This window comes from Herpailurus yagouaroundi, unplaced genomic scaffold (genome assembly GCF_014898765.1).
Source record: "Herpailurus yagouaroundi ecotype Mexico unplaced genomic scaffold, PumYag 163, whole genome shotgun sequence".
Classification (NCBI taxonomy): Eukaryota; Metazoa; Chordata; class Mammalia; order Carnivora; family Felidae; genus Herpailurus; species Herpailurus yagouaroundi.
The window spans coordinates 33,561,826-33,577,372 of NW_024412404.1; the positions used below are offsets into that span (position 1 = coordinate 33,561,826).

Genomic DNA, 15,547 nt, shown 5'->3' on the forward strand with positions numbered 1-15,547 from the left:
TTAAATTGGACAATGTAAAAACAGCTATATTAGCATCCATATCCATATCTACAGTCATATAAATACAAGTTTATTTGCAAGATCCCTGAAAGGAAAATTTCATCACTATCAACAACCTCCCCACCCAAATGAGAAAACTAGACAAGTCCTGGTGTGTGTTAGTTAGGTAAGCGAAACTTAGTTAAATGGACATCTAGAGTTTCCTTCTAGTGAACCATTCCTTTTCAAAAAATTGAAATCCCGGTGCTATATGGACCAAAAGGTCATGATTCATGGAATGTTCAAGACTTCATTCGTGGAAGCCTAATCACAATCACGTGGTTAGAGATGTTGGCAGTTTAGCACCTGCTGGAATAAATGGGGGACAAAGCTCTGTAATCTAACTTCTTCATGTGTTTTCTTTATCCCAACTCATTCCTTACACGGAGGCTCAATCTTCTCTGTATTTGAGTTACTGGTTCAGCTGAAACCAGGAGAAACAATAACTTTGTAGCTGGAATGTTATCCGGCCTTATAATGTTTACTTTATTGTAAATACTGGTAAACAGTGGTCAATCAATAGTTTTATATTTAAAAAAAGTGGTATTAAAGTGCTCTGATGAATAACAAAACAGGGTGAGGCATAGGGAGGTCCAGGGATGCTATTTTGCAGAGAATGGCCAAGGCGAAAATGTCAGCTGTCATCGTCATCATTAGTACTATTTCATTACATGACATTTGTTACATTTCCAAATCCATTTTGCCGACAGAAGAACAATAGGACAAGTGAGAGGAGAGGGAGAAAGGGCAAAAGGAATAAAGAAAAGCTAAGTGGGACAAGAGTGAGGAATAGAGAATGCATGGAACAGGATGAACAGCAAAACCAACAGTGAGGAGATGGAAGGAAAGAAAAGAGAAAACAGTTGATGTTATAAGCTGGAGGTTGGAGGGAAGAGGAAGGAAAAGCTAGAATGGAACTCAGAGAAAATAATATTGTTCTTTAGTTGCCTGATTATGGACTCAAAAATGTTTAGCTTTTGGATGAGCAAGCTAATGGAGCTTTCAGGACATTGGTCTGAAAGGAGGACTAGTGACATCATTTGCCAGACCCAATGCAAAATTAAAAAGAAGGCCCCTTTGTTCAAAAATTATTAAGAATTACAAGATGGTGATGGCAGAGCATTAATCCAAGAACGACTGCACAGGTCACATACCGACAGAGCAGCCCTAAGAGCCTAGCACAGATCCTGGCGCTCAGAAAGCATTCAGTAAAAACAGTTGTTGAATGAACAGAACCTGGGGCTAATTACTTTGGAGCGTCTCTGAGGACTGGCCCATATTTCAGAAAAACTGACTTTATTTGGCTCCAATTTCAAATTTCCTTCTATTGTTCTCCACCATGGGATCCAGATCTTTACGGAACAACGGATTCCTGGACCTTATTTTGCAGCAGGAATCCTCTGGGGCCTGGCTGGGCTCAATTCACATCCTCTTGCACTTACAGAATGTGGCCACTGGAGGCCACTGCGCCAACAAGACAGAAGTTGAAGGACTGCAGCTGTCAAGACAACCCCAAAGAGCAGCTAAAAGGCACCAATAAGGGGTACGTTATTAGAGCCAAAGTATAAAGAACTGCCTCTACTTACCTCGATACAGTTCTACAATTATGTAATGATGGCTCTTACACTCCCTAAGAAGCATTGGAATGATACTAGCACAGTCTTGAGAAGATGAAGATCAGGGAGTCAACTCTAGGGTTCCCAGGAATGCAGAGGGGAATCTTTCTGTAGAGATGTACCTACCTCATGAAACATGGTTTCACAACAGTAAGCTTAACACTAGAAGTATCTGCATGTGATTCATTCATTTAACAACTATTCACTGGGCTGGACGGTCAACAATACAGAATTGTGCCTGTGCTTGGAAGTGGAGGCAGACTCAGCAATTTGTTTACCATCACAATATGTACTTCAAAGGATAAGCACGGCCTCCCCGGACAGCAAAGAGGCACTTGACTTCTCTGAGATTTGGAGGGCTCACTGAAGTCGATCTGGAACCACGAGTCTAACCCAAGGACATGGTCCTGTTTCCTCCCCTACGACAGGAAATAAAGTTCAGGCAGTTTCTATCCATCAAGCATTTAAAAAATGAAGTTCAGGTTCAGAAAGCCCTGATATAAAACTAGGATATTTTGTTAATGATTAGAAAAAAGAACATTTAGGGGCGCCTGGGTGGCTCAGTAGGCTAAGTGTCCGACTTTGGCTCAGGTCATGATCTCATGGTTTTGTGGGTTCGAGCCCCACATCAGGCTCTGTGCTGACAGCTCAGAGCCTGGAGCCTGCTTCGGATTCTGTGTCTCCCTCTCTCTCTCTGTTCGTCCCCTGCTCTCAGTCTGTCTCTCACTCTCTCAAAAATAAAGATTAAAAAAAAAAGAACATTTATATGTCTGGTTTTTATATGTATTTTATCAAAGAGGAAGCTAAATTCTGGGCTTCCTGGTTTAAAAATAAATGTCTGGGGGCACCTGGGTGGCTCAGTTGGTTAAGCCTCTGACTTTGGCTCAGGTCATGATCTCGTGGCTGGTGACTTTGAGCCCTGCATTGGGCTCTCTGTTGTCATCACAAAGCCCACTTTGGATCCTCTCTCCTTCTCTTTCTTCCTCTCTGTCACTAGCTCTCTCTCCTCTCTCTCTCTCTCTCTCTCTCGAAAATAAATAAGCATTAAAAAAATGTCTGATAGTTCTGGTCTCTAATGCTAAGGTTGACCGAACCCTGGGCTAAACATTATGCATATATTATCTTCGTTAATTCCCACACCACTTGGTGAGGTAGGAGCTGTTATTGTCCCTAATTCACACTTGAAGAAACTGAGGCTTGGACAAGTTCACTGGCTGTCTGGAGGCCCAACATGTAGTAAAAGATGAGTTGGGGGGCGCCTGGGTGGCGCAGTCGGTTAAGCGTCCGACTTCAGCCAGGTCACGATCTCGCGGTCCGTGAGTTTGAGCCCCGCGTCGGGCTCTGGGCTGATGGCTCAGAGCCTGGAGCCTGTTTCTGATTCTGTGTCTCCCCGTCTCTCTGCTCCTCCCCCGTTCATGCTCTGTCTCTCTCTGTCCCAAAAATAAATAAACGTTGAAAAAAAAATTAAAAAAAAAAAAAAAAAGATGAGTTGGAATTTGAACCCAAGTAGTTAAATGCCAGACCAAGGCAGCTGCATTCTACAGCCTCTTTCTGAGGGAGGGGCTTCGGAAGATTGGTTATGAGTCTGCAGACAAGTGGCTCAAAGTCTAAGTCATTAATGACTAAAAGTTTATTTACAGGTTAAATCCCTAGCCTTTGCTGGGTAGTTTCTTACTGGACACAGAGTGCATCTCCTGTCCTGCCAGTCTTCCTAGTTTACCTTTTCCTTCCTAGGAGTCCTGAAGAGAGATTTTGAGTGGATCTCTGGAAGTTAATATTCACTGACTGAACAATAACCCAATCTGCCTGTGTGTGCCTCCAACCTCCTCAGACCAGACTGGGTAAATCATCTATCCCATGGGTAAAACAACATTGGAACAGGCTTCTTGACTGACTTTTTTTTTTATTAATGGGAGAAACAGGAACTGGTTGACAGCTCCACCTTCTTCAGCTTACTAGCTGTGTGGCCTTGGACAAGTGACTTAATTTCTATAAGTCTGTTTCCTCATATTAAGGAACTGGAGATAGTGGAGATAGTGGAAAGTACCCCATAGGATTAAATTAGATTTCCGTAAAATTAGTACTAATTAAATACCCAGTTAAATTACTCATTAAGTTAGTAAAGATTAAATTAGATGATATAGGGGCGCCTGGGTGGCTCGGTCGGTTAAGCGTCCGACTTCGGCTCAGGTCACGATCTCGAGGTCTGCGAGTTCGAGCCCCGCGTCGGGCTCTGGGCTGATGGCTCAGAGCCTGGAGCCTGCTTCCGATTCTGTGTCTCCCTCTCTCTCTGCCCCTCCCCCATTCATGATGTGTCTCTCTCTGTCTCAAAAATAAATAAACGTTAAAAAAAAATAAAAAAAAAATTAGATGATATGATGGGCTTAGCGAACAGTGCTCAATATATAGCTACTATGGTTTTTATTTTGGTCTTTTAGAAATGTATCACTTAGAATAGAATTATAATAGGCTTTTTTTTGCACATTTATACATTTGTTATATCTATGTCTAAAATTTGAATTTACATAGTTATTTAGAACATTTAGCTTTAAGTTCTTAGCAAAAAATTTCAGGTGCTAACGGAAATGTCAGCAGTCATAAAGGGAACCAGCAAAAGCTGCTTCGGAAGGAGAAGTGGTAATAAGGACTTCCTTCTGTCTTGACTTGACTTGAGGGGAAGATGCCGCTGCTTATGTTGAAGTAATCTCTATGGGCAGGTGTTGAAATAGGCCTGGAGTGAGGAGTAGCAAAGCAGGACTGGCTTCCCAGAACAGGGTCTGGGTCTGGGTAGATGGTGTCAGGATTGGTGAAGAGAAGCGGAAAAAGTCTTGGCTAATGAATGCTCAGGAAAGGAACGCTCCATTAGGAGACAGCTGCCAAATAAGAGGGTGGCCTATACCACTTGCCCTGCTCTCTTCACCTTGCTTTACTCTTCAGAACAATGAATTCTGCACATTGACTGAGCTAAGAGTCTGCCATTTCCTGCAGGGAGAAATGGCTTTGCATTCTCTTTGTAGGAAGATACAAATGTTGTCTTCATTTCATATGTTTTGGTTTCAGGTTCAATTTTCAAAAGGTTTATTTTCCCTTCTCAAGAGCTGAACCTGAAATTCAGATGTACTAACACCAGATTGTGGTTGTTGATACTTGGAGACACAGTCAGCTAAGAAAAATATTCAGTTTTTTAGAACTCAATAAAAACAATGGCATGAAGGGCCCAAACAGTGGGGTCTAGGTACAGGGACTTGGCTTGACTCACAGATAAAATTTTAAATAACCAGAGGAATGGATGAAGTTTATATCCTCTGACAAAAGTCCATAAATATTGTTTCTTGCATTGAGGCTCTTGATAAAAGTGGCATCATGGAATTTGAGGTACACATTTGCTGTTAATACTAGAGATTTCTATTAAGACAACTGAATACAACTATATAAAATGCTGTGTTTAATGCCAGTATATAAACAGTAAGTTTGAAAAAACTTTTTACGATTTGCTATTATTCTAATTCCAAATTGTTACCAATCACAGATTAATCAAATTCTTGCCTTATGCTCAGAACTGTTTGGAATGCTCCTTTCTAACTCATCCTGAATTCTTTCCAGTGGCTTCTGATCTTCAGCATTGTCTGGTTTCAAAACCCCTTTCTCTCAGCCACATGCAGAACTCCAAGGGGGAACTATACAAAATTGCAAAATTAAAAAAAAAAAAAAAGTCATCTCTGAACGTCAGGTCTTTAACATAGTGTGACAGTGCTGGTGGCCTCAGGAAGACTTTTTTTTTCCTTTGGCATATTTTTACATCTTGAGAAAGTGTGATTTCCCAGAGAAGATCTGGATTCTTCTGTACCATTGAGACAGTGGAAATAGGCTTCTGATGGTGTTTCTTGGCAGAATGGGCAGTTGGATGTAGCAGAGCTTCCTTGATCTTCTAAGCCAGTGTGTACTCAGATCAGTCACATGTTGATTCCTTGGGGACCAAGTGTACAAAAACAAACAAAACTCACAGATGTATGAAAAGGAACTAATCAAAAGAAGTGCACACTAGTAAAACAGTTGGTAGTGGAGTGGACAAGTGTGTGCTAAATTGAATCTAGAGTTAGCAGAGAAGGTTGTGATTAGATAGGGGAATCTTTATGAAGGAGATACATTTGAGTTTTTCAGGAAGGACAGAAATTTCAGATTAATGGAAAAGAAAGCATTTATGTATGATAGTAATGTTTATAGGGCACTTACTGTATGTGGCAGGCAAAATAATGGCTCCCCCAAAAGGTTCACATCCTCATCCCTGGAACCTGTAAATATGTTGTACTTGACAAAAGGGGTTGTTGCAAATGTGGTTAAGGTTAAGACCTTAAGATAGAAGATTATCCAGACTTATATGGTTGGGTCCAAACTAATCACAGGGGTCATTAAAAGCACCGAATGTTTGATGGCCTATGTCAGAGTCAGAGAGAGAGATGTGACTACAGAAGAACGAAGAATGGTCAGAGAGATGTGGTGTTGCTGGCTTTAAAGAATGAGGAAGGGGGTCATGAGCTAAGAATTCTGGGTGGCCTCTATAAGCTGATAAAGGTAAGGAAATGAATTCTCCGGAAAGGAACCAGTCATGGTGGCACCTTGAATTTAGGCCAGTGAGACCCCTGTTGGACTTCTAACCTATAGAACTGTAAGATAATCGGAATGTTTTAAGCTACTAAGTTTGTGGTAATTTGTTACAGCAACATTAGAAAACTAATATGAAACAGTGAGATGAGGTAGACCCTACAGTTGTGGTCACTTACAGATGCAGAAACTGAAAAAGATAACTAGGTTCCTGCTCAGTGTCACCCAGCTGTGAAGTGAAGGAGCAGGGAATTAAATTGAGGACCCCTGTGTTCAGAGCCCATGCAATACCACCTCCCGGGAATTTTGTGGGAAGGAGGATGGAGGTAAGCTTCTAGTAAAAACTCACTGAAGGGAGGGAGTTACACAGCTGGATAGGAAAGAGCATGGTTCACTCAAAGGGAAGTTCAGTGGGGCGCCTGGCTGGCTCAGCTGGTTGAGCCTCGACTTCTGCTCAGGTCATGATCTCAGTTTGTGAGTTCGAGGACTGCATCAGGCTCCGTGCTGGCAGCTCGGAGCCTCGAGCTTCCTTCGATTCTGTGTCTCCTCTCTCTGCCCCTCCCCCGCTCATGCGCTGTCTCTCAAAAATAAATAAATGTAAGGAAAGGGCGGGGGGGGGGGGGAGTTCAGAGCCTTGGATTAATGGCGACTGGAAAATAGTTGTCCCTTGGGGCTAGGTCTGCATTCCTTGATTGTCTTCCTCAGTCGCTGCTTTGGTCATGACAAACTGGTTTACTCAGAGTCCCACAACAAGTCATTATGCAGGACTCTCCTACATTAGTACTTTGCGAAGCCACGCCGCCTCTTTCCCATCTCTCTGATGCCTGCTCCTCTCAAGAGTTTCCACCCCTCCTCATCCTAGCTACAGCAACTGGAAGGCACTTGGGTTCAAGGATTTGAAGGGCCTAGGCATGAAGTCACACGTTGCTCTGAGCCTCTCTTGTATCCTTGCCATAAAGGGCCAAGACTGGCCACCGTGAACTTCCCGCAGGCAGAGATGTGAACGCACCCAGAACAGTAGTCATGGGATTTTCTTGGCACATTCCTAAAATAAATCTTACTCCCACACACAATTTTTATTGAGTGCACATTTTCTTTTCTCTGACTCTCCACCACACAGTACATCAGGCCTCCTCGTTAAATGTTCCCGTAGTTTTTATTACAGATCGAGGGTGGTTATTTCACGGTCGATCTGCTTCATTATTCAGGTATTTCCAGCGCGTAGCAGAGGGTGTGGCACACAGAATACAAGAATGTACGGGAAAGCCAGGTCTGTCACTAGATAGCAACTAGGGGCAAGTAGCTGGGGAGAGCGGAAGGCGACGCGTCTTCACTCCTCGCCTGGGCGGGCAGCACCTTGAGCTCGGACAGGTGCTGGCGCTGAGCCCGGGAGTCGGTCGCGTGCCCGCCTGCTGCCTCCCACGCACTCCGCGCGCCCCCGCGCCATCTCCCCGCTCGCCACGCCCCCTTCCCCACCCCCTTGCGCGCGCGCCTCAGGGCGCTCGCCCCCGCCGTCTGCGCGGCGCCGCGCCTCACCGGCTCCTCAGCTTCCAGCCAAGATGGCGGAGAATGGCGAGGGTCTGGGCACCGTCCCGGAGCACGAGCGGATCTTGCAGGAGATCGAGAGCACCGACACCGCCTGCGTGGGGCCCACCCTTCGGTAAAGCTCTCATTCCCCCAGGACCTCGCGCTGCCGCTGCTGGCGGCTCATGAGGAGCCGGGCGGGGCGTCAGCCACCGGCCGCGCGCGGGGCGTCCCGACAGGTGGTGCGCGCAGAGGCGGGCGGGGGCGCTCCCGGGCGGCGGGCCGAGACCTGGGCCCGGCCCGTGCGGGGAGGGGCCGAACGGACGGCTGCACCTGTCGGCCAGGCCCGCCTCAGCTGCAGGAGCTGTCACCACTCAGCCGGTGGGTGTGGCCACCGCGGCGCCGCCCGGCCCTGGCCTGGGGTCTGGAGGACGCGCCTTGGGCCTCCCGGGCTCCCGGCGGGGCTGCAGGCGGCTGTGCTGGGGCGAAGGTTAACTGCCAGCAGCCGGCGTGACTGAGTCGCGGAGGCGCGCGCAGGTGGAAACCCAGGCGCCAGGAGCTGCGGCGAGCGTGGGAGAATTGAAATTGGGCGGGAGACGCCGGCACCATTATCCCTCAGCGCGGCGGGAGTGGGAGTGAGCGGAGCGTGGGCGAGAAAGGAGCGTGAGCTAGCCGGGAGGAGCTGATGCTCAGGAGCGCGCTAGTGTTAAGGAGCGCTCGCCCGGCACGCTTTCTGGAGTTAGGGAAGCTTTTAACTATTTACGAACGTTTCATTAATTTTGCATTAACTTTCTCATTTATTTTAAAAAAAGAGGCACCCTTTAAAAATAGTACTAGATAATGAATATTCCAGACTGAATACTTGGCTGCCCTAATATAATAATAGAACATCAGCCGGGCACTGTTGTGATCCACTAGATTAGGTTAGGCATTCTCATCGAGAATAAGTGCCTTTTAGAGAAGCCTGATTGGCTCAGTCGGAAGAGCATGCGACTCTTCTTGATCTAGGTGTCGTGAGTTCGAGCCCTCCCTTGGGTGTAGATTACTTAAAAATGTGTAAATAAGTAAACTTAAAAAAAAAAGAATAAGTGCCTTTTAAATATAAGGTTTCAACTCGTAAGGATAATGAAATTATTATTCACTTAGGGTACTTAGGAGTGATTGTGCTTTAACAGTATTTTCTTGAGGATACACTTCCTCGAAATGAAGCACTGTATGTTTTGTGGACTTGAATGTAGTATCAAGTGAAGCCATATCAAATTGTAATGTAAATCCACCTTGCCCTGAAAGTCTGGAGTGTTTAGCCCTAGTCCTACTACTGGAGAAGTGTGCAGTCGTGGGCAAAAATCATTTAAGCTCTCTAAACCCCAATTTTCTTACTCCTGTACTTGGGGAGGGGGTGGGTGTTTAGATGCCCAGGGCGTTAGAGACCTTGCCTATTTGTTCACCGCTGTGCCCCTAACACCAAGCATGTGGTAGGCACCTGATGAATGTTTTTTTTGGTCACATGAAGTTCCTGCTATGCTCCGATAAGCATAATTAGTGCATTTCCTTAATTTTCCAACATAGTTTTTCTTTTCATAAAACTCTGTACATTTGGTAATGAAAGTAGAAGTCATAGATTAAAAGGAAGCTTTGTTTTCCTTACTGCGTGTTGAAACTGAAAGAGTACAGTATGTGGTATAGTTATCAGAACAGCCAATTTTTAAAAATAGTATGGTAGGCATTATCTTTGAAAAGAGAGGAAATTAACTTAGAAGAAAATTTTGAAATATATTGAGACTTTTGTAACACAAAAAGAATATGTATTCATAGTGTTATCATTCTGTTCTCTTTTGCTGGGCAATTGTGTCACCTCACTTTGTTGAAACCTATGCTGTTTCTTTGGTCAACTCCAGTGACTCATACTTACCCTGTATATATATATATATATATATATATATATATATATATATATATACACACACTTGTCATCTCATTTCAAGCACACTCTACATACACGCAGAAGGCACAGCTAGCAGTCGTTTCTCCTGAACAGTGTTTAAGCTATTACTGATTTTTCTCTAGGTTCCAATAAGTGCTAATATTAAATTTCTAAAAACCTTTTTTTTTTTTGAAAGATACAAAGTAAAATAATATAATGAACCACCATGAAGCCATCATCTAGCTTCATTTCAACCCTGGCCAGTGTCATTCCATCTGTTCCCCTATCCACTCTCCCTCACCCTGGATTATTTTGAAGCAAATCCTGGACATCAGTTCACCTGGACATCAAGGTGCCTATCACATGCTTGGTGTTAGGGACAGAGCAGTGAACAAGTAGGTAAGGTCTCTAATGTCCTGGGCATCTAAACACCCACCCCCCTCTGCAAGTATAGGAATAAGAAAATTGAGGTTCAGAGAGCTTATTATTAAGATTAGTTTTTGTTACTTCCCAATTATCTTTTAGTTGGCCTACTGGCTTCTGATACTGTTTCTGTTTTTATTTTTTTTCTCCATGGGAGACTTTTTCAGCCTCACCTTTTCCTGATATACTTTTTTTTTTTTAAGTTTGTGTATTTATTTAGAGAGAGAGAGTGAGGGAGGGGCAGAGAGAGAAGGAGGGAGAGAGAATCCCAGGCAGGTTCCACACTGTCAGTCCAGAGCCCGCAGTGGGGCTCGAACTCAAAAACAATGAGATCATGACCTGAGCTGAAACCAAAAGTCAGATGCTTAACTGACTGATCCACCCAGGTGCCCCTTCCAGATTTACTTTTTATTCCTAATGATTAAATGAGAAGCATGTGACTTTTCATTGGAGCTGGCCTACAATATGGTTCTTTGACCACAGTGGAATTAAATTAGAAGTCGATAATAGAAAACGGGAAAATTCCTAAATATTTGGGCACTGAATAACACACATCTAAATAACCCATGGGTGAAAGAAGAAACCAGAAAAAAAAAGATTAGAAGGTGTTTGAACTAAATAAAATGGAAACACATCAGAATTTGTGGGGTACAGCACACAGAATATTTAGAGATTTATAGTGTTAAATGTCTTCATTGGCAAAGAATGGTGTCAAATCAATGGCCTCAGCTTCTAATTTAAGAAACTAGGAAAAAAAGAGCAAATGGAGTCAAAAAGAGCCAAAGAAAGGAGCTGATAAAGAAAGGGGATGATAAAGATTGGAATGGAAATCAATGAAAAGGGAAATAGAAAAACGATTGAGAGAGTCAGTGAAATGAAAACCTATTTCTTTGAGATTTGTAAAGTTGATAAATCTCTGAGAAAGAAAGGGAGAAGATACCAGTTACCAGGGATTACCAATTCCTGATACCAGTATCAGCATGAGAGGTGACATCACTGCAGATTCTACAGATATTAAAGGAATATTATGAACAGTTTCATACCAATACATTTGCCAACTTAGAAGAAATGGACAAATTCCTTACAAGAGACAAACTATCAAGGTAATTTCCCCAAATTGGTCTTTAGATTTGGACAAAATCAAAATGCCGGCAGAAGGTTTTTTTTTGTTTTGTTTTGTTTTTGTTTTGTTTTGTTTTTTTTGTTTTTTTGTTTTTTTTTGCTGGAAATCAATAAGCTGATTCAGAAGTTCTATGGAAATCCATAGGACTGGGACGTCTGGGTGGGTCAGTCGGTTAAGTGTCTCACTCTTGATTTGGGCTCAGGTCATGATCTAACAGTTTGTGAGTTTGAGCCCTGGTTTGGGCTCTTAGCAGACAGTGTGCAGCTTGCTTGGGATTCTCTCCCTTTCTCTCTTTACACCCCTGCCCGCCCCCAAAGTAAATAAATAAGCATTAAAAAAAAAAAAAAAAAAGAAATGCATAGGACCTAGAAGAGTCTAACTTGGGAAAAGATGAATGGAGCTGGAAGACTTACACTACCTGTTTTTAAGATTTATTGTAAAGCTATAGTAATCAAGCCAGTGAGATACTAGCATCAAGATAAACAAATAGATTCACGGGGCAGCTGGGTGGCTCAGTCAGGTAAGCATCTCACTTCAGCTCAGGTCATGATCTCATGGTTCCTGAGTTAGAGCCCTGTGTCCGGCTCTCTGCTGTCATTGTAGGGCCTGCTTCTGATCCTCTGTCCCTGTCTGTCTCTGCCCCTCCCCTGTTCGCATGCACCTGCTCTCCCTCTTTCTCAAAAATAAATACACACAAAAAAAGAGATAAATAGATTCATGAAACTGAATAAGAGACTCCTTACATAGATTCATACATGTGGTCAAATTAATTTTTGACAAAGACATAAAGGCAGTTCATTAAAAAAGGGTAATTTTTTAAAAGTTTATTTATTTTGAGAGACAGCAGGAATGGGGGGAGGGATAGAGAGAGAGAGGTAGGGAGAGAATCCCAAGCAGGCCCCCAGCTACCAGCACAGAGCCTGATGAGGGGCTCAAACTCATGAAACAGTGAGATCGTGACCTGAGCTGAGACCCAAGAGTTGGATGCTTACCCACCAGAAAATGGTAGTGTTTAAAAAAATTTTTTTTAACGTTTATTTATTTTTGAGAGATAGAGCACGTGCGGGGAAGGGGCAGAGAGAGAGAGACACACACACAGAATCTGAAGTGGGCTTCAGACTCTGAGTTGTCAGCACAGAGCTGGTGTGGGGCTCTAACTCACAAACCACAAGATCATGACCTGAGCTGAATGAAGTAGGACACTTAACCGACTGAACCACCCAGGAGCCCTGGTAGTGTTTTTAAATAATGGGTGAAACAATTGTATATCCATATGCAAAATAATGAACTTTGATCCATACTCTACTATATTTAAAAAGTACCTCAAAGTGGATCATAAATATAAAATGCATAACTACAAAACTTCTAGAAACTGTATGCAAAAATCTTTGTGACTTTGGTTAAGGAGATTATTCTTAGATACTATTCCAAAAGCATAATATATAAAAGAAAAAATTGATACACTGACTTCATCAAAATTGAGAACATGTGGATATCAAAGATACCATTAAGGGAATGAAAAACCACAGGCAGGTAGAAAATATGTGAAAAATCACATATCTCATTAAAAAAAATAAGTTGTGGGGCACCTGGGTGGCTCAGTCAGTTAAGCGTCCGACTTCGGCCCGGGTCATGATCTCGCGGTTCGTGAGTTCAAGCCCTGCATCGGGCTCTGTGCTGACAGCCCAGAGCCCAGAGCCTGTTTCAGATTCTGTGTCTCCCTCTCTCTTTGATCCGCTCCCATTCATGCTCTGTCTCTCTCTCGCTCTCAAAAATAAATAAACATTAAAAAAAATAAAAAAAAATAAGTTGTGTCCACACTGTATAAAAAAAGTCTTTGAGCCTAGATAAGAAAGCAAATGATCCAATTAAAAAATGGGTAAAAGATTTAGATACTTCACCAAAGAAGGTACACACAGGGCAAATAAGTATATGAAAAGATGGTTAACAACATTAATTGTTAGAAATGCAAATTAAAACTACAACAGTGAATCACACTATTGGAATGTTTAAAATTAAAAAGACTGACCATACCATGTATCCGTGAGGTTGTGGAACAACTGGCACTCTCATGCGCTGCTGTGGAAGTTTCACGGTGCCATTTATTATGTCAAAGAAGTTACATTTCATTCCTAGTTTCTTGAATGTTTTTATTATGAAAGAATGTTCAATATTTCAGATGCTTTTTCTGCATCTATTAAGATGGTTGTATGGTTTTTAATCCTTTATTGTATTTATGTGGTATACCACATTAATTTTCAGATGTAAACCATCATTGTGTTTGTGGGAAAAATCCCACTTGATCATACCGTGTGATCCTTTTTATATGTTGCTGGATTCTGTTTGCTAGTATTTTGTTTAGGATTTTTGCATGTATATTCATAAGAGGTTTTGGTCTGTTATTTTCTGGGGATGCCTTTGTCTGGTTTTGGTATGAGAATAGTATCTGAGAGTGAGTTGGTTAGTGTTCCCTGAACTGAGATGACCATGTGGGTTTTTTTCCCCTTTGTTCTATTCATGTGGTATATAGTACATTGATTTTTTTTTTTGTTTTTTTTTTTAATTTTTTAATGTTGAATCTCTCTTGCATTCCTAGGATAGATCCCATTTGGTCATGGTGTATAATCCTTTTACTGTGCTGTTGGATTTGGTTTGTTACAATTTTGTTGAGTATTTTTACATCTATATTCGCAAGAAATAAAAGTCTAGTTTTCTTTTTGATGTCTTTATCTGGCTTTGGTATTAGAGTAATGCTGGTCTCCTAGAATAAGTTAGGGAGTGTCCCTCCTCTTACGCTTTTTTGGAAGAGTTTGTGAAGGATTAGTGTTAATTCTTTAAATATTTGGTATCTGTGAAGCCATATGGTGTTTCTTTGGAGATTTTTGATTACTGAATCAATTTCTTGTAGAAATCTGTTCAGATTTTCTAGTCTTTTTGAATCAGATTTGTATCTTTCTAGAAACTTGTCCATTTCTTCTAGGTTATCAAATTGTTGGTATGTGGTTGTTCATAGCATTCCCTTTATAACCCTTTTTATTTCTGTGAGGTCAGTAGTAATGACCTCTTTCATTCTGCATTTTAGTAATTTGAGTCTGTCTTTTTTTCCTTGGTCAACCTAGCTAAAGGTTTGTCAGTTTTGTTGATCTTTTCGAAAAACCAAACAACTCTTCATTTTATTGATTTTTATCTATTTTCTAATTATTTCATTTCTAATCTTTATTATTTCCTTTCTTCTGCTTGTGTTGTGTTAGTTTTCTTTCTATTGCTGCCTTCTGATGGAAACTTCGGCTCTTGATTTGAGATCTTTATCATTTTTTTTTTTATAAAAAAATTTTTTTTAACGTTTATTTATTTTTGAGACAGAGACAGAGCATGAGCAGGGGAGGGTCAGAGAGAGAGGGAGACACAGAATCTGAAACGGGCTCCAGGCTCTGAGCTGTCAGCACAGAGCCCGACGCGGAGCTCGAACTCATGGACCGTGAGATCATGACCTGAGCTGAAGTCGGCGGTTTAACCGACTGAGCCACCCAGGCGCCCTGAGATCTTTGTCATTTTTAAATTTTTTTTTTCAACGTTTATTTATTTTTGGGACAGAGAGAGACAGAACATGAACGGGGGAGGGGCAGAGAGAGAGAGAGACACAGAATCGGAAACAGGCTCCAGGCTCTGAGCCATCAGCCCAGATCCCGACGCGGGGCTCGAACTCACGGACCGCGAGATCGTGACCTGGCTGAAGTCGGACGCTTAACCGACTGCGCCACCCAGGCGCCCCAATCTTTGTCATTTTTAAATACAGGCTTTTGCAGCTATAAATTTCCCTCTGAGCACTGCTTTAACTTCGTCCTGAAGTATTTTTAAAATTTCTTTTATGATTTCTTCTTTGACTCATTGGTTACTTAGAAGTGTGTTAATGTCCACATATTTGTGAATTTCTCAAGTGTCTTTCTATTAATTTCTAATTTCATTACATTGTGGTTGGAAATCATACTTTGAATAATTTCAGTTCTTTTAATTTTATTGAGGCTTCTTTTATGGCCTAACATATGGTCTGTTCTGGAGAATGTTCCATGTGCACTTGAGAGGAATGTCCATTGTTAGATAATGGATAGCTTTTATTTTGTGTTGTTTTGGACCCTGTTGGTGTGCCCTGTATGTGCATAATTGTCATATATCCCTGATTGAAAGACTTTTCTACTATCATAAAACATTCTTTATCTGTAGACTTGTTTTAAAGTCTATTTTGTCTGATACTAGTTAAGCCACGAGCTTTTTTATGGTGGCTTTTTGCATCATATG

General features: G+C 42.1%; 1 protein-coding gene and 1 long non-coding RNA gene across 9 annotated transcripts in view; one reads left to right on the plus strand and one right to left on the minus strand.

The window, feature by feature from the left end:
* Positions 1-15,547, plus strand: part of EXOC6 (exocyst complex component 6) — a 234,955-nt gene that overhangs the window by 8,901 nt on the left and 210,507 nt on the right. For 2 of the 8 annotated variants that reach the window (XM_040485876.1, XM_040485874.1), the window contains exon 1: positions 7,758-7,917. The exons of 2 other annotated variants lie outside the window; for them this stretch is intronic. In XM_040485876.1, coding sequence (XP_040341810.1) covers positions 7,817-7,917 — 101 coding nt within the window. In that variant the 5' untranslated portion in view covers positions 7,758-7,816. Of the gene's footprint in view, positions 1-7,757; positions 7,918-8,075; positions 8,163-15,547 lie in introns of those variants that run through there. 4 more of the 8 variants (XM_040485869.1, XM_040485872.1, XM_040485873.1 and 1 more) reach the window with 3 other exon arrangements.
* On the minus strand, positions 4,060-7,889 carry LOC121037002 (uncharacterized). The gene is made up of 2 exons (XR_005793565.1): positions 7,794-7,889; positions 4,060-5,622 (listed from the first exon to the last, which is right to left on the minus strand). It is a non-coding gene; the product is annotated as an uncharacterized LOC121037002 (long non-coding RNA).